General features: G+C 44.6%; 3 protein-coding genes across 3 annotated transcripts; 1 reads left to right on the forward strand and 2 right to left on the reverse strand.

Moving 5' to 3' along the window:
• The first annotated feature begins 2,451 nt into the window (after positions 1-2,451).
• LOC124647659 lies at positions 2,452-6,969 on the forward strand. Its single transcript, XM_047187566.1, has 2 exons — positions 2,452-4,836; positions 6,778-6,969. The coding sequence occupies exons 1-2, from the start codon at positions 2,452-2,454 to the stop codon at positions 6,967-6,969; spliced, it is 2,577 nt and encodes an 858-aa protein (XP_047043522.1).
• Positions 6,727-11,705, reverse strand: LOC124706054 (malate dehydrogenase 1, mitochondrial-like). Its single transcript, XM_047237717.1, has 7 exons — positions 11,463-11,705; positions 11,212-11,385; positions 9,146-9,314; positions 8,978-9,039; positions 8,520-8,644; positions 7,647-7,764; positions 6,727-7,126 (listed from the first exon to the last, which is right to left on the reverse strand). Exons 1-7 carry the CDS (start codon positions 11,703-11,705, stop codon positions 6,986-6,988), a joined length of 1,032 nt encoding a protein of 343 aa, XP_047093673.1. The 3' UTR covers positions 6,727-6,985.
• A 1,652-nt stretch (positions 11,706-13,357) lies between these two features.
• LOC124706055 (GTP-binding nuclear protein Ran-2) lies at positions 13,358-15,941 on the reverse strand. Its single transcript, XM_047237719.1, has 8 exons — positions 15,909-15,941; positions 15,751-15,820; positions 14,847-14,903; positions 14,641-14,758; positions 14,230-14,319; positions 13,969-14,148; positions 13,794-13,871; positions 13,358-13,657 (listed from the first exon to the last, which is right to left on the reverse strand). Exons 1-8 carry the CDS (start codon positions 15,909-15,911, stop codon positions 13,588-13,590), a joined length of 666 nt encoding a protein of 221 aa, XP_047093675.1. The 5' UTR covers positions 15,912-15,941; the 3' UTR covers positions 13,358-13,587.
• Positions 15,942-23,579: the final 7,638 nt, after the last annotated feature.

The raw sequence follows: 23,579 nt of genomic DNA on the forward strand, positions 1-23,579 counted from the left end.
CGGCCCAACCGTCGAAACTGACGCGGCCTGCCGCCGCGGCCCAGCCGCGGTCCGGCCACTTCTCCCACGCGGCCTAGCCAACGGAGCCCACGCGGAGACCGGCTCCTTACCCTCCTGGCCGTCGGATTGAATCCGACGGTCGGGCATCATTTTCGGCCGGTTTATAAACCGCCGAAACGGTAGAAAACCTAACCCTAAACACAATTCTCCCCGACCCCTGTCTCTCTTCTCTGTCCGGCGGCGGCGGAGAAACGCTGGCTCGCCCTGCCCGGCCCTCTCTGCCGGCGACAGCAGCAAGCAGCCGCGCCCCGCAGCAGCCTCCCGCGCGCTCGTCCGCGTGGTTGCTGGCGGCTAGCCGACGGCGCCGCCCGCTCTTTTCCTTCTTTCTTTCTTTCACCACCCACGTCTCCTACCCACCACCAGATGACCCGATGGCCAACGACGGAGAAGAACATGCGGCGGCGCCCCCTGTACCTCTTGGCGGCGGCGCGTGCACCCGAGGGTGGGCGCGTCACCGTCAAACGGCGCAGAGGCGGTGCCCTTTTTCTCTGCCGGCGACCGAGCCGCAGCACGGTAAGCCGGTGAGGTCCATTTTCTTTTCTTTGCCCCCGGCCTACATAGCAAGTGGGAGTAGCCCTTCTTCCCGGTGCCTCGGCTTGCCGATGCGCATCGGGATCGAGAGGGGCGGCGCGGCCTTGCGGCGGCACAAACTTTGCCCGCGAGCCCGAGGGCCTCGGCCGGTGTACTTTTCTTTTCTTTTTGCATCAGGGAGGATCTAGGGTTTACTGTTCTTACTTTTCTACCCGAAAAAAAAACACGAGATATACATACTAGTACAACTCTGATACCAATGTGTACTTTGCTAGATCGACTAGAGTAGCATCCGTGCGGGTAGACACTATATCTATATGTATACTGCAAGATCGGAGAGAGATCGAGAGGGAGTGGGAGACAAACCTTCTCCCTTCGAGGAGGAGCTCGAGCCGTTGTCCATGACGACGGCGCGAGTGGCGTGAGCGTGCGGTGGCGGCGGTGGCAGAGCTTCCCGTGAGCACTGCGCTAACCCTAGATCGGTAGGGAATATCGGTGGGGTGACTGGCGGCGCGACGAATCTCGTACTGCGTGCCCCGGCCCCCACCTCTTTATATAGCGCAGGTCACAGGGGCCCACCAACCATAAGAGGGTTGGACGCCCCCGATCAGGGCGCGGACGAGGTCAAAGACTCGTTATCGATCCGTTGGGATCGATCACGTGGAGATCATCCTAACACTAAGAACTCCTGGTATGAAGAATATCAACCAACTGCGAATCTAACACAATCTCACTACTATTCACAACCAAATCCACAACCTGCGAAGCCACAATCCCCTCTACGCCATAATCTAGTTTTGTGATGTACCGATGAACTCGTACTGATAGTTTGTATAGAAATGTGAGATCAATGCTAGTCAATAGTTATGCAATAAATAATTAGAGGAAATTCAGTTGCTGCTCTACGATGACAGTTGAATCCAGCAAAGCTAAGAAAAATCAGCTCTGGTTTCTCTCGATGATAGTTGAAGCCCCTGCCCCTTCAATCTTAGGGATCTTCAGTGTTGCTGCAGGCATGAGGTGCCGTCGCACCACAGCCGGCACCAGGGCCGCTGTATGGCTAGCTCTCCACTTGTTGTTGGTCTGTGACGATGGCCCCATCAGGCTAGCTCTTTGTTTGCTGTTGGTCGGTCCTGGTTTGTTGCAAGACCTCTGGATGCTCTCCTGGCTCCCAGCTCCTACCTTTTCCATATGTGTTGCTCCTCGCGTCGATGAGGTCAAGTAGGTTGCTCTCTTCAACTTGCTATCCATGTGCCTCCGGAATTATAGCAGACCTAGGGGTCTAGGGTTTGGAGGGTCAAAGAAGGGGATCTTGGCCGTACTAACAGCATGTGAATTGGACATATAAGGCGGACACTTAACGGACACCGAGGGATATCACGGCAACATCGGATTTCGCCAACATTCACTCAAGCAAGCCCTTCTAAGCAATTGGCTACTCAACTTTTCGAACTTCTGCTATTATAAGAAACCATGAGCCTCATGAGCTCTCACGTGAAAATAGGAGGTCCGCATATTAATTAGCCCCACAACCAGCGGGAAGCATGGATTCCCGACATAGCTGGACCGCAACAAAGGAGCCCATCTTTTTGGGCACTGCTACGGAAGTAAAGCCCAAAGATGCTAACGCGATAGAGAAATCTACTTGGTATCGTGTTTTCTGAGAAAAGTCCGATTCGGTTTCGCTCCACTCAGCAGAGAAAAAGAAATATAAGTCCACCCGCCAGGCCGCCAGGCCCTCTTCGCCAGCGCCGAACAGATCGTCGCCCCTTCTCTGGGTAACGAACTGGATTTCCTCGCTGTCGATATTTGTTCGCTCACATCTAACAATACAGATATTTCTTCGTCAGGATTGATTCGATGACGAGCGCCAAGAGAAGGATGGTCGTGGCACCATCGATCGGTTCGTCGATGCTGCCGGACGAGCTGATGACGGAGGTGCTCATGCGGCTGCCGGTCAAATCCATCCTCCGCTTCCGCGCCGTATGCCGGTCCTGGGCCGCGGCACTCTCCTCCGAGGACTTCTGCAGCCTCCACATGGCCAAGGCGGAAGCTGAGGCAGCGGTGGCGCCACCCAAGCTGATATTCATCTCGCCGACACCTTCATTTGACTCCACTCGGGTGTACTCGGGCTCGTCATCGGACCCCAGCGACGGCTTGCTGTTCGCTCTCAATGGCGTGCGCGGCGACTTTGCCGACATGTCGCCTGCGCCGTGCCGGGGGCTCACTCTCTTGCATGACCTGGTGGCTCCAGCCTACTATGTTTTCAACGCCGCCACACGGGCAGTCACCCGGCTGCCGCCTTGCCAACATGCGGTCTCTTCCACTGCTGGTCTCGGGTTCGACGCCAGCACCAAAGAGTACAAGGTGGTGAGGCTGTCTTCCGGGAATTCGGACAAGAAGCAGAGGATCAAGTGTGAGGTGTATGTCATCGGTGGTGAGCACGGGGATCGGTGGCGGCCGGCTGCTGGAGGCGTGCCCTTCAGGTTCTGCAACTTTGCTAGCGCTGCTGTTGCGACTGTAAGGTGGAGCAAACGTAAACAAAGGCCGGTGTTTGCACACGGATTTCTGCATTGGCTTATTTACCCAGCTACTCTGCTCAGAAGGCCAAGAGCTGCTGTCCTATCATTTTCTCTACAGGATGAAACGTTTAAATGGATCCGGTCACCGCCCTTTGAGGTATCACTATCAGGAGTGCACTTGGTGGAGCTTTCTGGCCACTTATGCATGGTCCGGGACCTTCGTCCTCATGGTACCATCCTGGAGATTTGGAAGATGAAGGACTACATCTCCGGTGATTGGTCACTGCAACATAGCATTGACTTGCTACAGCACGTGGAAAGAGATCTGATCGATCCGCAGATTATTAGAGTTATTGGTTCTATTGGAGATTACATGTCAGGGGAGAAGGTAATCCTGGTCACGTCCAAACGCAAGGCGATTACCTACGATCCAGTGTCCGGAATTCTGAAAACCATTCTTTCAATAAGAGAAACTTCTTCACCTTATGAGACTGACAAATGTACTCCTAGAGTCTGTTTATTTCAACAGAGTCTTGCTCCAGTTCATAAAACCAGTGAAGAGATTGCCTTGTTGTCTCCGCTGGCTAAAGCAATTAAGGAGGTCCTGATCCGACTCCCGGGTGATTTTGTCGTGCAGCTCAAACTTGTCAGCAAGCAGTGGCTTAGATTGATTGGGAGTGAAAGCTTCCTCGGCTCTTACTATGCCCACAACAACATGGACAGGAGGCCAAAGATCATGCTGGTGGGCAATGGCGCTGGAGGCTTGGGTTTCAGCTTTGCTCCTTTGAAGAAATTACTTCGAGGGGCTCCTCCTGGTCAAGGTACATGGCTTAAAACAAATGTTGTTTGTTCCAAGCCTTGTCATGGTATGAACCTCATAAGTACTGAGATGGAGGACTACTTGTGCAACCCTTCCACCGGTTACCACCGTAGTTTCCGCACTCGAGTGTCGCTATACAATGTACCTGACCATGTACTCGAGATGATGCGTGGAAATCCCTGTACATCGGAAAAACATGCTTTTGCAGTTGGCAACAAGAATTCTGGCCTGGGGTTCAATCCGTTGACGCAAGAGCATGTCGTTGTTCAAACTTTGTATCACTTGAAGGACTTCAAATCTCGTGAGTATTTTCTCACATGCTCAGTTATTACCCATTGCTCAGGGCAAGACCAGTTTGAACCGCCCCTGCCCTTGAATGCCATGCCACCAGCCTATCTCTCAGGAGTTCTATACTGGATGAGTGAACCTAGGTTGGGTCAGAGTTACAAGAGGGCTGTTGTGTCATTTGATATTCCAACACAGACGTTTTCTATCATCCCTTGCCCTCCCTGTATCGCTATGTGGAACGACGCAAGTCCTTGTCAAGCATTCGTGGTAGAGCTTGAGGGAACATTGTGTGTTGTCCTTGCAGATCCAGTTGCAGATGAATTAGATATTTGGAAGCTGGAGCATGATCGATGGGATAGAGCATATAAAGTATATCTGGATGGCTGGTTAGGCTATAGGTGCAATTCCCTTGGAGTAAATGTTGTGACGTTGTTAGCTGTTGATCCCAAAGATGGAAGAATCTTGCTCAATGCAGGGATGAAGCTTGGTCTTTATGATCCAGTGAGGCGCACAATTGAGAACTTGTACGATCTTGACGAGGTGCTGCGTTTACAGCAACAGCACACATTCTTCGATGAGTTACCATATACACAAGGGAAGCATTGCTCACCTCAGGTGCGTTTGGAGGGAGAAAATCCAGTAGACAGTAAAATTCTGCCATGGGTCCCCTTTTTATATGAGGAGAGTCTGACAAGTTATCCCCGTGCGCCTATTGAAAGGTGTTTACACTGATAAGTTGTCACTAGTTGAATACACTAGTAGCAAAAACACCTTTACCCACGCGGGTACTATTATTTGTTGCGCATCCGAAAGTGCACACGAGCGATGGAGACAGGCAAGGCACTCGACTACTATATGGGAGCCCTAGCTGCACCTGGGTCCAGAACATATCTATAGTGTTCGCCTATTGGCACACACGGACAGTATGTGCATATGTCGTATTTTGTAAGTTGGTAGAAATATGGAGTCTGTTCTCTATCAAACAAAGTGAGTTTGTTTTCGGTGCCTCAGAGCCTGAGACAGCGATTTAGTTGGCTGGAAGAGGAGTTTGTCTCCCTGTGGTTGTGCTTTCTTTTACCTTTTCTCTCTCTTTCTGTGGTATTTGCCTCAAACTACTCTTTTTGGAGTAGGTTTGTAAAATATTATTCTTTGTTCCGTTATCATTGGATAGTGGAACCTGGAGGTTGTCATCCGTATGAAAAAAAAAATCTAACAAGAAAACGAGTGTTGCTTCCACTCTTAATTGGCAGTTGGCACAATCCAGTGCAATCTTCAACTAACACGAAACGAGTAAATTACAAGTAACTACCATAATTAGGGCGAACTCGACAGGTCAGTACCGGTTTTGTTAATTTTTTTATATCAGTACCATTTCTAGAGCAGGACGCAACAAATCAAGCAAAACTTTGATAAACAGCGCATTAGCCGTTGCAGCCCCACTGTCAAAGCTGATGTGGCGTAACGGCCGTCTCGCGGTCCACTTGTGTTAGAAGGTGGGGCTGAGATGGAGATGGGGCCCACCTTCTAGTCCCACTTTATTTATTCTTTGTTGTCTATCTCTTCGGGTGAAGGCCAAGCCGAGGCGATGGAGATGAAGGACGCAAGGGGGAGGCAACACTGGCCCTGGCCGTGCAACAACTGCGCGGAAGAGGCGACGGCGCTCCACTGCCAAGGCATGTTGCCACCATATTCACGCCGACGCGGGCACTGGAGCGGCAGTGCGGGCGGCGGTGCGCGGGCGCTGGACGAAAGCAGGTGGCGGCGGCCGACTTGACGCGGGTCCTGGAGCGTCGCCGGTGCCGGACGGACACGGGCAGCGGTGCGCGGGCACTGGCCGAACGCAGGCGGCAGCGACTACCCCGACGCGGGCACTAGAGCGGCGCGACGGCGGCGCACGCGGCCGCTGGACAGACACATGTGCCGAAGTGGGCGATGGCGCGGGCGACGGCGTGCGCGAGCGGCAGGCGGAGGGCGGCTGCGCTAGACGGATGCATGCGCCGGCGTGGTCGGCGGCACATGCGGGCGCTGGACAGACGCCAGCAACGGCGCTAGACGGATGCATGCGGCAGCACGGTCGGCGCTCGCAGCTCCTTTTTTTTTACATGCAACTCATTTATCCAGAACAGCTCGGTCTTAACGGTCAGGGTTGACGGCCCTTACGCCACGTCAGCTCTGACAGTAGGGCCGCTGTTTATCAAAATTTTGCTTGATTTGTTGCGTCCTGCCCCAGAAATGGTACTGACATGAAAAAATTAACAAAACCAGTACTGATCTGTCCATTTCGCCCCAATTGTGGTAGTTCCTTGTAATTTACTCAACACGATTTACTCAACACGAAACCCTTAGGCACTAGCACGCATCATTCCATGATAAAGACGGGTTATTAACAGTACACAACGAACATCAACTGCTACCAACAACAGCATGCCTACCACATCAAATACTCAGTAGTAGCAGGTTAACATGTGGAATGACAGAAGTGATCCTGTATGACATTAACAAGGGTGAAAAGAAAAAGCTTCCACAGAATCTTCTGTTGCCTTCATGATTTTTCAGGTTCACCGTACTGTGGTACATAAGGCACAGGGTTTCACTCTTTCTGGTATTACAAGTTCAGTTCAGTATGGCAACAAGACACGCCATTTTATTGTGGAGCACGACGCCTCAATGTCCCCACGAGAAGGGGCAGTGAAAGGAGTCGAACCAAAAATTCATCAGATCCCACCGAGTTCATGTGCGGAGTGTTAGAATCTGGGCAGGTTGACTAGCTCTCCTGCGCGAACTTGATACCCTTCTCGATGGAGGACAACAGCTCGCCCTTGAGGCTCTCCAGACCCTCCTTCTCGAAGGCAGACAGCTCGCCTAGCCCAATCACTTCCTCCACTCCGTTCTTGCCAAGCCTTACCTGCAATGTCAAAGGAACTAATGTTCAGCACAACTTCGTCTTCTCATGGAAATTAACAAGTTGTAGAGTAAAATTGATAATAAGCACACACGCATTTTAAAAGCATGTTCAGGCTTTTAATATATACCACTCAATGACTCATTTCACAAAAATAGGGGCGAGCCCCAGGCTGCAGTCATCATGAAGCTAAACATGTTCACAGTGTAGCAAATGAATGGGCACATGGGGCTCTCCCCTACATGGATAGCCACTTCATAAACTCAACCAAAAGAACTGAGGACCTAACAAAACCTCTTGCAGGGCAAGTGACCGCACCACACAAAGTAACTCAGGAACTACCTACACTCTAGATGCTTGCTTCTTATGTCAGAAACATAACAGAGATTACAATGACTAAGCACAAAGCAAATTTCGTGTGGGAATGAAAAAGTTGTTAAGCTGTTTAAGTACTTGGCACAAAAACGAAAACGTGAGGATTATCGAGATTTACTATGACAAATAATATGCCCTAGGAAATCACCTTGGAGGCAAAGAATGGCAGCTCTGTTACGGTTGATTGCACAAAGGAGCACTCTACAATGTCAGGAACTCCATTGAGCCCCTTCAAGCATGCATCTCCAAAAACTGCACCAGCATATCTGGAAAAGCATAAGATGAAATATATCAGCAAAAGACAAATAATGCAAAAGAGTCAGATCTAAAATCAGCATGCTATCTAACAAATGTATTAATATAAAACAAGAGATTACTAAAGAGTCCAGTTATTCTACCCTGATCAAAGTGGGCATATTTCGTTTCAGGTGGCAAATTTTCGACTGAAAGGTGCAAATGAGTACAATCTGCCTGACATGATTAAATTTGAGCATGCATTTTACATGACATCATGAACAGAAGATTCGTAGTTAAGTGAGAATTCTTTAAATAGGAAATAATACTAGTCCCTACAGTTACTGACTTACTGAGCAGGTCAATGCTCAGAAGAAATTCAGGAATCCAGGTGTAATATAATTTACAACCGGATGTTTGAGTTTCGCTGGCACGACAGTGCACGTGTAACTGCTGATAACTGAATGGAAAACAGTTTCCATAAGTTCATATTTGGAATTAAAACACTACTATGGGCATACATTCAAATGGACACAGGAAAAACTTCAATACACAACCCAGTCAGAGCAAATTGGTTATACAATACAATACTGAATTTGGTCATATGTTTGCACTTTGCCCAGACATACCCTAGCAATTGGCTGGTTGCAGAGTATATAAACGTTGATGCTACTTCAATACTCAATAGAAAATAGTAGACACAGGAACAAAAGCATGTTGGTTTCAAGTGCACCTAGCAGAAAGTGGATATGCACAGGAGCGTTTGTATGTTTACTCATAGACTTACGCCATCGACAATGTTGCTGAGCCCTTTCCAGCCTTTGCTTCAACAACTTCCGTCCCACCATCTTGTGTCCTCTTGGTGAGGGCCTTAAGGTCCTCATGAGACAATGCATTACTTGCAGGAGTAGCCTACATCAAATATAGAAAGATGGAGCTGTTAGCTTGAGAGATGGACAGCACAGTATACAGTAGAGATAGCATACAATTAGTACAGCATCAGTTGCATAGTGTTTCAGTGAACTAGATAGGGATACTGTTAACTCCTATGATCCTATCGAAGAAATGCACTCTCTTTGATAAATCTAAACAAAATCCAGCTGGATAAAGAATAATAATGTCCCACATCTATGCTATACAGTATTACTATCACTGTGTATTTATACTTTGTTAGTTTTGCAGATCAGTTTGGGTTGCTATTGAAGGAAAAGGAACAACTAAAGTCAAAACACAAAGGTTCCACACCTGTGAGAACAGTGGCAGGATAGTAACACCAGCATGGCCACCAACAACAGGAACATTCACCCCTGCAAAAGATCACAGCAACCACTCAGAATCAACTGGCAGAGACTAACATCTAAAAATACAATCTGAATTCCCTTATCACTGAGTAAGAAAATATCAGCTTCATACCAGTGACGGGCACGTTTGCCTTCCCAGCGTAGAAAGTTTTAGCACGAACAACATCAAGGGTGGTGACACCAAACAGCTTCTTCTCGTCAAAAGTACCAGCCTTCTTGAACACCTCAGCTGCGATCGGCACAGTCGAGTTGACAGGGTTGCTAATCATATTGACGAGAGCCTGAACAAGCATATAATCAACAAGTCCACAATTAGATTTATACATATATTAAAAAAAGTTATATTATAAACGATACTCGGCATCTTGGGAGTAGAATATTACACACATAAGCAGACATAAACTACACACTGATACAACTGCTGTCAGTAGCAATACACATTACCATGACTTGGAGATGGTAACTCGATTCATTTGGGGCAAACCATTGTTCTAGACTTTTTACCACCTACGACAATGTGAATGCACTGCTCAGAACTTAAATGGACAGTTCCTGAAAGCTGACGCAAGCATGCCTCCTAGAAACAGCATGCAGCATTTTGGCAAGGAAGCAACACCTGTCTTGGCGATGGTAATTCAATTCATTAGGGGGAAACCATTGTTCTAGACTTTTACTACAATGATAATGTGAATGCCCTGCCGCAGAACTTAAATAAAGAGTGGCAAGCTCAAATTGTAAAAGCATGGCCTGAAGGCTGAAGCAAGCATGCCTCTAGAAACAGAATGCAACATTTGGACAGGGCAGTAACACCCAACTTGCAGTGGCAGTTCGGTTCATTTGGGGCAAAACAATCGTTCTAGACTACTAGTACACACAGCAAATGCTGCAAAGTGCAAGCCAAGGTCTGAAGCTAGTGTGCCAGCTACAAACAGCGAAGAGCATTGCCACAGTAAAAATAGCACCTGGCTTGGCAGCAGTAATTCGATTCATTTGGGGCGAACCATTGAGCCTAGACTTTTGCTATCTACAACAATGCAACAATGTGACTGAACTGCCCCAGAACTTAAATGAACGGTGTCAAGGTCAAATCGTACAACAAGGTCGGAACGCTGAAGCAAGCGTGCCTACTAGAAACAGTACGCGACATTTGGGCAGGAAAATAGCACCTGGCTTGGGAGTGGCAGTTCAGTTCATTTGGGCAAACAGTAGATCTAGACTACTAGTACAAACCAATCCTATTCTGCTATGCAACTATGTGGCTGTTCTGCCTCGGATCATAAATAAACCAAACACTACACCATGGCAAGTACAAGCAATTCCAGGCAGCGAAAATCAGGACTAGCAAATTCAGCAACCAAATCTACTATTAGTCCTTCACGGGATGGCAAGTAGAAGCAATTCCAAGCAGCCAAAATCGGGACTAGCGCATTCAGATACCGAAACTAATGATGCGCCTCCAGTGCCTCCTAGAAACAGCATGCAGTGTTTTGGCAAGGAAGTAGTAACGCCTGACTTGGCAATGGTAATTCGGTTCATTAGGTGGCAAAAATCATTGTCCTAAATTTCACTAGAACGATAATGTGAATGCACTGCCCCAGGACTTAAATAGACAGCGGCGAGCTCAAATCGTAAAAGCATGGTCTGAAGGCTGAAGCAAGCGTGCCTCTAGAAACAGGATGCAACATTCGGGCAGGTTCTATGCAACAGTGTGACCGGACTGCCAGAACTTAAATCAAGAGTGTCAAGGTCAAATTGGAAATCAAGGTGTGAAGGCTGAAGCAGGCGTGCCTCGTAGAGACAGCACGCAGCATTTGGGCAGGGAGGTAGCGCCTGGCTTTGGGAGTGGCGGTTCAGTTCATTTTGGGGCAAACAGTAGATCTAGCTAGACTAGTAGCAGAAACCAATCCTATTCTGGTATGCCACGATGCGGCTGTTCTGCCTCAGATCGCAAATGAACCAAACACTACACCATGGGCAAGTAGAAGCAATTCCAGGCAGGGCAGCCAAAATGACGACTACCGCATTCAGCGACCAAATCTACTATTAGCACGTGGTAGAAACAATTCGAAGCAGCCAGAAGCAGGGCTGCCGCATCCAGCGACCAAATCTAAGTATCTAACGCGCGTCCACTGCAGATCTACAGTGGCAGGGTCAGAGTCGGAATGTGGTTTTGCTTACGTTGGGGCAGTGCTTGGCGATGGCGGTGCAGAGGCCCTTGACGATGCCTGCGTTGATCTTGAAGAGGTCGTCCCTGGTCATGCCGGGCTTCCTGGGCACGCCGGCGGGGATGATGACCACGTCGGCGCCCTGCAGCGCCTCCGCCAGCTGGTCGTCCGCCATGAACCCCTTCACCTGCAGGCGGAATCGCCGAAACACCGTCAGACCATGCAGATCCAGGGGAGGAGTGCACGCGAAAGGGCGGTACGGACCAGGGCGGGGGTGTTGATGTGGGAGACGTCGGCGGCGACGCCGGGGGTGCCGGCGATGTCGTAGAGGGAGAGGGCGGAGACGAGCGGGTTGAGCTTCATGAGGAGCGCGAGCGGCTGGCCGATGCCGCCGGCCGCGCCGAGGATGGCCACCTTCCGGTCCGGCTGCGCGGCGGCGGCGGCGGAGGAGTAGTCGCGGCGGCGCAGGTGCTGCGCCGCGGTCCTCAGCAGCGACGGCCTCATCATCTCGAGCTCTGGTGTGCGTGTGTGCAGGCGAGACGGAGCGGGGCTGGGAGTGGGAGTGGTGGGCGGCGGCTTTAACAGGAGGAGCAAGTGGATGGACGGGATGCGAAGCTGGCGAGCGGTTCGACGCCTCCGCCGATGCGACGAGATTTTTTGTTCACGGGTGGGTGGGTTTTTGCCTGGCCGAGGTGCCCACCTGTCCACTACGCTTGTTAATGGCGACCAGCACGATGACGACGGCACATTCTTCCGCAACCAGCACGGTGGAGTAGCTCGACGGTGAAACCTCGCTGTGTAGTAAAATTGTAAGTCGAACCAGGATGGATTGGCCGTGGTAGTGGCTACTGATCTCAGTTGCCCGGAATGCCCAAAGCATGGGCGGAGGAGAAAAGAAGGCGATATCTCTAGGGTTTCCATCCCCTCACCGCTGATCCGTTCGATCCGTCACGTCTTTGATGGCCTTTTAGGTTTGGAGGTGCGGCGGACCCTGACCTCTCACTGGCGGGAGAATTCTCATTTCTCGTTTTAGCTACTTCTTGTTTAGTCCGGCGTTGAGGTGACAACGGCCTTGTGATGTCACAATAAGATTCTCCCACTCTATCTCTGCCCTAGCGGTGCGACTAACGACGGTAGAGGAGGCGTGGAGCGGTGTGTTCGGTCGATCTAGCGGTTTTCGTGTTTCATGGTGTGGACACATGTGTACATCTTCGGAATTACATTTCTCATCATCGGTGACAGCGGATAAGGGTCTTTTGAAGCTTACCATGATGACTTCATCTATGTCCACCAACGATGGCTAGCTACTATGACAAGTTTTGCCTTAACTCCAGTGAGGGGACACAAGGGACACAGGTTTCTCTCATGGTGTCCTCTTTCAAGCATTTACTTGCTTACCTAGCCTTACCTAAATGGATCTTCTTTCTCCGATTCCCTTTTAGGGGTAGGATCATGAGTGTATCAAAAGCTCCATGGATCTTCTTCTCCAATTCCCTTTCAGATGTAGGATCACGAGTGCATGAAGAGCAGCAACGAATATGTCAGGAAACATGCTTAGTTCATGCAAATCCTACAATCGATGCTATCATTCCCAACCATTTCCCAAAATCGCTTGTTACGTGTCACAATCGGCAAACATGATGGTATGCCGCCCATGGAAAAGACATTCTCGGACAGAACAGGCAAATGGAGCCCGAGCTTCAAGGTGGCATATTTTTCGAAAACCAATCTGAAATTCGTTGTACTTTTAGTCCTCAGCAATGATGGAACAATTTTTAGAACTAGAAAATTTGTCAGATTTTGTGTATGTGCCTAGAATTTTTGAATGTACACATACACATTTTAAGAACTTACAATCCATTTGGGGTTTCCACATTCTCAGCAGATCGGATCTTCCGTAGATCATAAATCATAACGAAGCCAGCTGGTGGAAGCTGAAGCAATACACTGGAAGCTACCAGATCCAGATTACAATGAACCTGATAACAATCCTTGTCAATGGCTGTACCAAGAAGTCTACACGTTCTTTGCTAAGCAGAACCGAAGATCGAATCTCTATTAGATGAGAGCTTCAGCAATAAACTTAGCCAAGTAAAACAGACACTCCAAATTCTATAGCACGGTAAGAGCAAGATAACCAGACATAGAGAGGATACATATATATGATCCACAGTAGGCGAACAGGCATAATAATACTGATGAACCATTAAGACAGCAATTTGGCGAACAACAAATCCATGGCAAACATGTAGATCAATGTCACACACAAGAGTTTTCAACCCAGGAAAAACATTCCGGCTTGACTCTATCAAGCCTTCTTCAACCTAAAAGTGACCGACTCTTGTACGAAGCACAATCTTCGTCTCGAAGTAAAGACTCATGATCCTCTCTACTCGATCAGATCGTCATCGTCATCAGGCAGTGGTTGCGCTGCTGCAGCGGCAAGCTCAGCCTCGTGCCTGCAAACATTGCAGCAAAAGAAATCAGCAATCGGTTCATTTGTTGATTGTTCAAACTGAAGCCCAACCTGAAGACTCTATACAGAGCAGAAGGGGATAAAAGAAGTGGAATTACACAAAACAGACAAGCACTTACTGTTGCTGCATGGCCAAGTCGAAGGTAACTTCCGGAGGCTTGAGAGCCACGGCTTCAACAAAGTGAATGTTGGCATCACTAGCAACAACAACAACAAATAAGAGTTAATACAACAGTCATATATGGATGTGAGCTCAACAGGAAAACATAAACTAATGGGGAGGGAGATAATTACCCAGCCAACTTCCTCGCAAGGTAAAGGAAGGGCTTCTCAAAGTTGTAGTTGCTCTTGGCAGAGATTTCATAGTACTGCAGGTTCTTCTTCCTGTGGAATGTGACTTGCTTGGCCTTAACCTGCCTGTTCTTGACATCAACCTTGTTACCGCAGAGAACAATGGGGATGTTCTCACACACCCTGCATGCAATTAACTAGGACATCAGAACTCCAAAGCATAATCTTGACATTTACTAAAAGGAGATTGCAACACAGGCATACCTGCACAAGTCTCTGTGCCACGTCGGAACATTCTTGTAGGTCAGCCTTGAAGTGACATCAAACATAATGATCGCACACTGACCATGGATACTGCAAAATTGATTATTAAAAACCATCAGTCATCAAAAATATAAAAAGCAACAATATTCATCAACAAGATGTGGCAGCACAAATAAAATACTGTAATACATAAATTTTACTGAACTTACAGACAAGCAAATGAGTAAGGCATACAGTTACAGCAATAACTAATTAAGCTAAGGCAGATAAACTAACACCCTATGAACAACAAATACAAGCTAAGCTAAAGAAACCATCACAAACTTAAAGACATACATTTAGACAATATGAGACAATTCATAAGCGGAAACTTCACTGTCTTTTCAGAATTAAGTAACACACAACACTTACTAGTATCCATCCCTAAGGCCACCAAACTTCTCTTGCCCAGCAGTGTCCCAGCAGTAGAAACGAATCTTACCACAGTTGGTGGTGAAATCCAATGGGTGAACTTCAACACCAATGGTTGCTGCAAAGAGGAATTAATGTATTGTTTAGCTGTTATGAATGCTGCAATATACGTGTAAAAGATAAACTTGAGTTCACTGCCCACATACGTTCGTATTTCTTCTCAAACTCTCCAGTGAGATGCCTCTTCACAAAGGTGGTTTTACCTGCAACCATACAAGGCATCAAGAATCAGAACCAGATGCGACTCACGGGAGAAGAATAGCCATAACTGTTGTAACATTTACAACTTAAAGCAAACTGAGGTGATGCATTTTGGAACACAAATTATCTGAGATATCAAACAAACAGATGAATAAGTTTACTGCAGGCATGCATAGTTTTACTGCAGGCTTGCAATAGTTTTACTGCAGCAAAGCATAGTTTTACAGCAAATGCATAGTTTTACTGCAGATGTGCAGATTAAGTTGTTCATAACAAATTGGACCATTTAACAACCTCTTTTATATTGGTAATTTTGATAACTCAATATCTACTGCATGGTTTACTGCAGGCATGCATAGTTTTACTGCAGCAAAGCATAGTTTTACAGCAAATGCATAGTTTTACTGCAGATTAAGTTGTTCATAACTAAAATGGACCATTAGACAACCTTTTTTATATTGGTAATTTTGATGATTCAATATATCTACTATAACTCCATCTCGATACAAATAGCACGTGCTGTTGTAAATCCATGGTATTAACCAATTCGCAACTACGGCCGTAGTTTTGATGTGTTCTAACTGTAACGCGCATCAGCGCATCAGGGAAGGTATTCCCCACAAGTGAATCCGAAACGAAAATCTATGGACGCCGGATTTACTACTAATCAGGTTATCTCTATCCAATCAATAATCAACATGTATTATCTGATTTCAGAGGTCACACAGGGCCACGACCGATCAGATCTCGTCGAGAACACACAGGAGCGGACGCATCAAACAGATCACGGCGCGCTCCACCAAAAAAAATACACACAAACCACCGAGAGAGGCAGCCGGGGAAACTCACCAGTCCCGCCATCGCCGACGATGACGAGCTTGAAGCTGGGGTAGTCGACGGTCCCCTGGTTCGGCAGCGCCTGCAACACGAGAAACAACCCAGATCAGACCGACGCCGGCACCGGATCCAGATCCCCCCACGGCGAAATCAGACGGAGAACCACTCACCATGGGAACGAGACGGGGCGGGGGCGTCGGCGACGGCTGTTGGGCAGGGGGATGCGGCGGAGCAGCAAAACCCTAGTATTCGAATTGGAATTGGGCGAGGCCGTGGAGGCGGAGGAGGGGCGGGTTTATATAGGCGGCTGTTTATTAATTGTTTTTTTTTCCTGGTCCTGGGTTTTGGTAGCTTTGGATGGACGCAGGAATGCTGGCCGTCGGATCCTCGGTCGGCGGCCGCGGATCGCATCGCGGCTAGCTTTCGTCCCACGCGAGGTTTGCGGCCGTCGGATCCGGAAGGTGCCGTTGGGTGCGGCCAGGTGGGCTGCCTCCTTTTGTTCTGTTGTCCGCGTTGCATATGTGTGAAGGGCCGGGCCGGTTTCTTCGTCCATTTGGTGGTACTTGGCCCAGCTGATATAGGGGGAGAGAGTATGGTGCTTGCTTACGGCCTATTGGGGGGAGGTGATATACACCGATCTGGTCGGTGGGGAAACAGTTGCCGCACACCCCCCCCCCCGCCCCCCTTTCTTTCGGTAGTTCGTGGGCTTGGCCCATTAAGGTGGCCGAACCGTTTCACACAGGAAATCAAAACGTTCTAGCTCGTTCGTTTGTTACACGTCGCTGGTTCGAATCTTTCGAGCCGTTTTCGCTCGTTCGATGGTTCAAATGTACGAACGTTTCTTAAATCAGTACAAATTACTACCTTTTAATTTCAAAGAAATAATAGAGAAATCACAGTTCGAAAACAAAAGTACAAAAGATCTTGCAAAAATTGGAATTGTTCAGTGCAATTCGAAAATTTACTGACAGGTAGCTCTATTTGATCTTTGAATTTGGATACGATGATGGAAAATTAGAATAAGAAAAAAGAAATAAATAAAATTATAGTAATTTCTTCAAACTTCACTACGAATTTTGTCTTGAAAGTACAAATTTTCAACTGCTAGGCTTGATGTCAACCCTTCCAGATGATATATCTTTGGAGAAAAATTTCCAATCTTCTAGGCTTGGTGACTATCCTTCCAAATGATATATCTTTTTCTTCAATGCAGAAGGTGTGGGACCTTTGTAAAGAAATAAATGTCAGAACATTTTTTCATGTTTTGGCTATACAAAAATGTCAAAAACTTAATTTACTTCTTCAGGAAGAAGCTTCTTAAATTGTTTCATGAACTCAGAAAAAACAAAACAAAGTTCTTTCATGGTACTGGCATTTTCATGTGAACTAAAAATTCCTATTGATTCATGTTAGTGGCATTTTCAGGAAATAAAAAATACCTTTCTTTTCCTGCTTTTGTTTTCATTTAAAAAAGTTAATCAAAAAAATCATAAAAAGAATAGAAACCATGAAACATAATATAAAACAAAGAAGATTCTTACATGTTTCGCAATGAACTGTCTAGCCAATGGCACCTGAAGTTCATTATGGAGGTTTATCACAATCTGGGTTGTGACTTTCTCGCGGATAGCTTGAACATCAACCTTGTTACATATTAAGTAAAAAAAAAGAGCAGTGTATTTAGTTTTAAAATATTTTAAAAAAACAAGTTAAAAATACTTCAAAAAAAAGATAGAATGAGATACTAACATTTGAGAAAAATTTTACTTCTACACCGTTATACCATCTAATGTACTGGATGACAAATATCCCAGAATCATATCTGCATAAAAAAATGGGATAGATGTAGTTTCATAACTGTAGTACAGGAAACGAAAAAATAGACATGTAATACGAAATGAATAAAAAAAATTAATTCACAAGAAAAATGACCTGAAAATGTGTTTAGGCACATGAACATATTTCACACTGAAATCACGTATATTGAATTTGAAGCAGCCAGGATAACTTTGCACAAACAGTTGCTTGAAGTTGAATATTACAGTGTTTACTACTAATGAGAATTTTTCAATCGAATTGTCTGGATTCAGAACGTCGAATGACTTGTCAATGAAATTTGCAACAATCAGTATCCATTGTTTATCTACTGGGCAAGGAATGTGCACCTACACATCGAAGACCAAAAAAAAAGATTAAACTATTGTAATAAGTTTAGCATACTGAAAAGTTGCAGCCATGAACTCCTAAGAACATATGGAACTATAATAGTTTATGTTGAATATGAATCAATAAACAGGCATCAGGTATACCAGTCCTGCATTCTCCAAACGGAAGCCAACATAATCGAAGCAAAAAATCCTTTTGTACTCTGGATCAGAACAATTCAACATTGGATCCATTAACAGTTTCTGTGTTCATGTTGAAAAGTATCAGAACGCATTAAAAGCAGAAGCAACATAGAAAAACATTAAAATACATAAAAAAACATATATATATTATAAGATGCATATTATATTTAGTTTAGATCCTACTTACCGTCACTTCCTTTATAACTACATGAATTAAAATTTCATTCTGGCCAAATTTTCCTTCTTTTCTCCGGTGAATCTGATCAGTTGTAGTTAACATTCCAAAACAATCCATTACGCATGGGTGAATCCAACCACCTTTGTTCATTGATAGAGTCAAATTTCTTTGGTCAACCCATACTTGTCTGATTTGAAAAATCCTTGGGCTGATTCAATTAAAATAATTAATAAAATGTTTTGAATACTCTGTAATAGAACATGACAAGTACTTTTTTTCAATGCATTTAAACAATAAGTAATCAAAAAATCTAAAAAAATATGCAAAATTCTTTAAATGGGCATGTAACGGACATATTTTATAAGAAGATATGAAAAATCATGAACCAGTAGTGCATGAGTAGAAAGTTGAAGTACGATCTAGATTCGAACCTGGGTATCCTCGCTTTAAAGATGTCAATTTGGTGTAGAATTCATGTTCAAAAGATGTAGCAAAAATAATTTGTTTTGGAACCGTAACTTCAGCATTGCCGCATTTTACTACTTTGGCCAATAGGAATATTTAACTTTATTGTACTCTAGCATCCCAGAAATTCCTTTCCACATTGATCGAGCACCATATGTAGAAGAGGATCAATTGCTTTCAATTTTGATGATGGCTGTAAAGAAATAAGAATATTTGTTAAAAAAATAAATCTTAAATCTAGTAGATGAGAGAATATAATAGAATATTAAAGAGATAAAAAGAATAAAAAAGAACACTAACCGAAGAGTAGTTCTGATCAGGGGTTATTTCAGATTCTTCTTCCATTAGTTTGAATGATGGGAATTCTTCTTTATTGTCTAGAATAATTGGTGGAATCTTTCTTCCCATGATCCTTTCATTAAGTGACAAACCCCATTTTGGGTCTCGAGATCTCTGATGTTCAACAGATTTGATAGTAGGGCTTTGGATTCCTAAAAATATATTGTAAGAACGAATTATGACTAATAAGTAATTTAACAATCAGTACATAGTTCTAAAAAAGACATATTCGCATTGCATGTACCAAGTATGTTTATTCCGAGGGAAATCAATGTATTGACTCTTTTGTTCTTTACTTCCATAATGTTTTTCATTCAACTCTTCCTTATTCACTATAATAAAGAGGATTCAGATTAGTAAACTGAAAAAAAATGTTTTACATGTAGATGTCTTCGTAACGAGTAAAATCAGAAGAAAAGAAAGATAATAAAGAAAGTATATGTTATACCAAGGTAATGTTCTTGCTGTTGTGGTAAGTAGTTTTCCAATGTTTCAAGAGGGATCTTACAATCATCCATATCATCAAGATAGAGCTTGAAGTCCTGAAGATGCAATTTGTTTGCTTTCCTTTTATTTATTATGTCTGTAACTATCTCTGATTGAAACAAAAAAGAGGGAATGTTAGTCATTTATTTACCAGAACTAGAATTAATATAAAAAGATGCAGAAAAGGTATTAAATAGCTCATGAAAAATCAATACCTTCCTTGAGCTGTTTCAGAAAATCAGAGAATTGTACACCTTGGTCAATTTGAACAAGTGGCTCTTTCTCAACTGTTTGTCTAATCAATCTTGTTTCGAACTCAGGATCAATCATAGGTAAATTGAAGTTATCAGGATCAATCATAGGTAAATTGAAGTTATCAGTGGTATCTCCAACAGAACACCTTGCGTAGAATTGATCAAGAATTTGTTGAAACTTAGTGTCATTACTGAAATTATCTGCATGGAACTTCAATGTTACTGAAATAGAACATATTCTCCAAGAAATGTTGAATATCTTCCGCTGAAAGTTTCTTCTTTTCATCCTTAACAATCATATCTCGATCGGACTAGATTGAATATTTCCGGATCGATGAAATTGCTTTTTCTTCGTGGTCATTAGATGTCAACAATAGCATGTCGTCAATATATCCTTTTACAATAGGAATGGAGTTTTCAACTACTTTTTGGAAGAAATTGAACACAAGTAATTGAAGCATCTTCTTGTCCTTGCATTAATTAATATAAATTGTAAGAGACATACCGTAACGTAAAGTAAAATAAACACAGTTACCATGTAACTAGTGATCATAACTAAAGAAAGAGCTCAACTAACCTCAGGAGAAGAATTTGATTTTAATTTCAGGTTCATATAATCATGAATTTGTGGCGGTAATTCCAACTTCTGCTTACTTCCTTTAAATGGTGTTGACGATATGTGTTTTCTCTACATTTTTCAATTAAACAAAGTTAAATCGATGATATTATATTCGAGAAAACATTGCATGAAGTTATGTGTTGTACAACACTTACAGATAGTCTTCCAAAACCTTGTTTCCCATGATGAGAGTCGAGAGCGATTAAAGAGTTGACAACATTTGTTCTCCACAATGGTAGTCTGGGTATTTTTGATCCCAGATTGAACTCTGAGGTTATGAGGAACTCGAAGTATGATATTTGTATTAGATAACATTAAATGAGCAACGAAAAAAGAAAATGAATTTTTACTGGAAAATGTTGTCAATGTATAAAATCTAAAAATGTTACAGATGTGTTAAAGTACCACTAGTATGATCTTCCATCCCCTGCATCTGTTTTTATGTGTTGCAATCGTCTGAATAGGTACATCTTGATTGATTTTACTAGATAGTCTAGTGTAAAAGTACACCAATCATGATGAGATATCTCGTCAACATCTATGAAATTCGGATAGTACGCAGGATTTGCAACTCCAGATTCATTTGAATCAATGAACACAGTAACCATTAGAAGCATAAAAATAACTTGGAAAGAACATTCATCCAATTTGTTGTTTAACATAGAACATAGATGTTCTACTGTAGGTGATTCCATTTGCACAATGTTGAGAATGAAATCGAAACTTCTCCAGTTGTTTCGTTATTACAGATTTTGGACCGAAGGAAATCCAAGAATCACTTTAATGAAATGGGCAGATCAAAGTGAAACTGAATCCATCATCAAGAGTAATTGTATCTGAGTTTATGTCAAACTGAGATACTAGCCAAAAATAAATCTCATCAACATTACTGAAGCATGAAAACTCGAGTATTGAAGCAAACCCAAGTTTCTTAATTAAAAGTTTCTTCTGATCAGATAATGTGGATAGAGTTTCAAGAAAAAGTGTGCTAGCATCTGAACTTTGTATCTGATACGTCTCCAACGTATCGATAATTTCTTGTGTTCCATGCCACATTATTGATGTTATCTACATGTTTTATGCACACTTTATGTCATATTCGTGCATTTTCTGGAACTAACCTATTAACAAGATGCCGAAGTGCCGCTGTCGCTTTCGTCGTTTTTGGTTTCGTAAATCCTAGTAAAGAAATATTCTCGGAATTGGACGAAATAAAAGCCCGTGAGGCCTATTTTCTCACGAAGCTTCCAGAAGTCCGAAGGAGAGACGAAGAGGGGCCACAGGGGCGCCAAACCCTAGGGCGGCGCGGCCCCCCCCTTGGCCGCGCCGGCCTGTGGTGTGGGCCCCCCGTGCCGCCTCTTGACCCGCCCTTCCGCCTACAAATAGCCTCCGTGACGAAACCCCCAGTACCGAGAGCCACGATACGGAAAACATTACCGAGACGCCGTCGCCGCCGATCCCATCTCGGGGATCCCGAGATCGCCTCCGCACCCTCGCCGGAGAGGGGAATCATCTCCCGAGGACTCTACACCGCCATGGTCGCCTCCGGAGTGATGAGTGAGTAGTCTACCCTCGGACTATGGGTCCATAGCAGTAGCTAGATGGTTGTCTTCTCCCCATTGTGCTATCATTGTCTGGATCTTGTGAGCTGCCTATCATGATCAAGATCATCTATATGTAATTCTATATGTTGCGTTTGTTGGGATCCGATGAATAGAGAATACTTGTTATGTTGATTATCAAAGTTATGCTTATGTGTTGTTTATGATCTTGCATGCTCTCCGTTATTAGTAGATGCTCCGGCCAAGTAGATGCTTTTAACTCCAAGAGGGAGTACTTATGCTCGATAGTGGGTTCATGCCTGCATTGACACCTGGGACAAGTGACGAAAGTTCTAAGGTTGTGTTGTGCTCGTTGCCACTAGGGATAAAACATTGATGCTATGTCTAAGGATGTAGTTGTTGATTACATTACGCACCATACTTAATGCAATTGTCCTGTTGCTTTGCAACTTAATACCGGAGGGGGTTCGGATGATAACCCGAAGGTGGACTTTTTAGGCATAGATGCAGCTGGATGGCGGTCTATGTACTTTGTCGTAATGCCCAATTAAATCTCACTATACTCATCATGATATGTATGTGCATTGTCATGCTCTCTTTATTTGTCAATTGCCCAACCGTAATTTGTTCACCCAACATGCTCGTTCGTCTTATGGGAGAGACACCTCTAGTGAACTGTGGACCCCGGTCCAATTCTCTTTACCGAAATACATTCTACTCGCAATACTTGTTTCTACTCGTTTTCTCTCGCAAACAATCATATTCCACACAATACGGTTAATCCTTTGTTACAACAAGTCCAGTGAGATTGACAACCTCACCGTTTCGTTGGGGCAAAGTAGCTTGGTTGTGTTGTGCAGGTTCCACGTTGGCGCCGGAATCTCTCGGTGTTGCGCCGCACTACATCTCGCCGCCATCAACCTTCAACGTGCTTCTTGGCTCCTCCTGGTTCGATAAACCTTGGTTTCTTTCCGAGGGAAAACTTGCCGCTGTGCTCATCATACCTTCCTCTTGGGGTTGCCCAACGAACGTGTGAAATACACGCCATCAAGCATATTTTCCGGCGCCGTTGTCGGGAGATCAAGACACGCCGCAAGGGGAGTCTCCACTTCTCAATCTCTTTACTTTGTTTTTGTCTTGCTTTATTTTATTTACTACTTTGTTTGCTGCACTATATCAAAATACAAAAAAAATTAGTTGCTAGTTTTACTTTATTTGCTATCTTGTTTGCTATATCGAAAACACAAAAAAATTAGTTTACTTGCATTTACTTTATCTAGTTTGCTTTATTTACTATTGCTAAAATGGCCAACGCTGAAAATACTAAGTTGTGTGACTTCACAACCACAAATAATAATGATTTCTTATGCACACCTATTGCTCCACCTCGCTACTACATGAGAATTCTTTGAAATTAAACCTCGCTTTATCGAATCTTGTTATGAACCATCAATTTTCTCGGTGTTAGTTCTGATGATGCTGCTGCCCATCTCAATAATTTTGTTGAACTATGTGAAATGCAAAAATATAAAGATGTAGATGGTGATATTATTAAACTAAAATTGTTCCCTTTCTCATTAAGAGGAAGAG

The sequence above is a fragment of the Lolium rigidum genome, chromosome 4 (genome assembly GCF_022539505.1).
Source record: "Lolium rigidum isolate FL_2022 chromosome 4, APGP_CSIRO_Lrig_0.1, whole genome shotgun sequence".
Classification (NCBI taxonomy): domain Eukaryota; kingdom Viridiplantae; phylum Streptophyta; class Magnoliopsida; order Poales; family Poaceae; genus Lolium; species Lolium rigidum.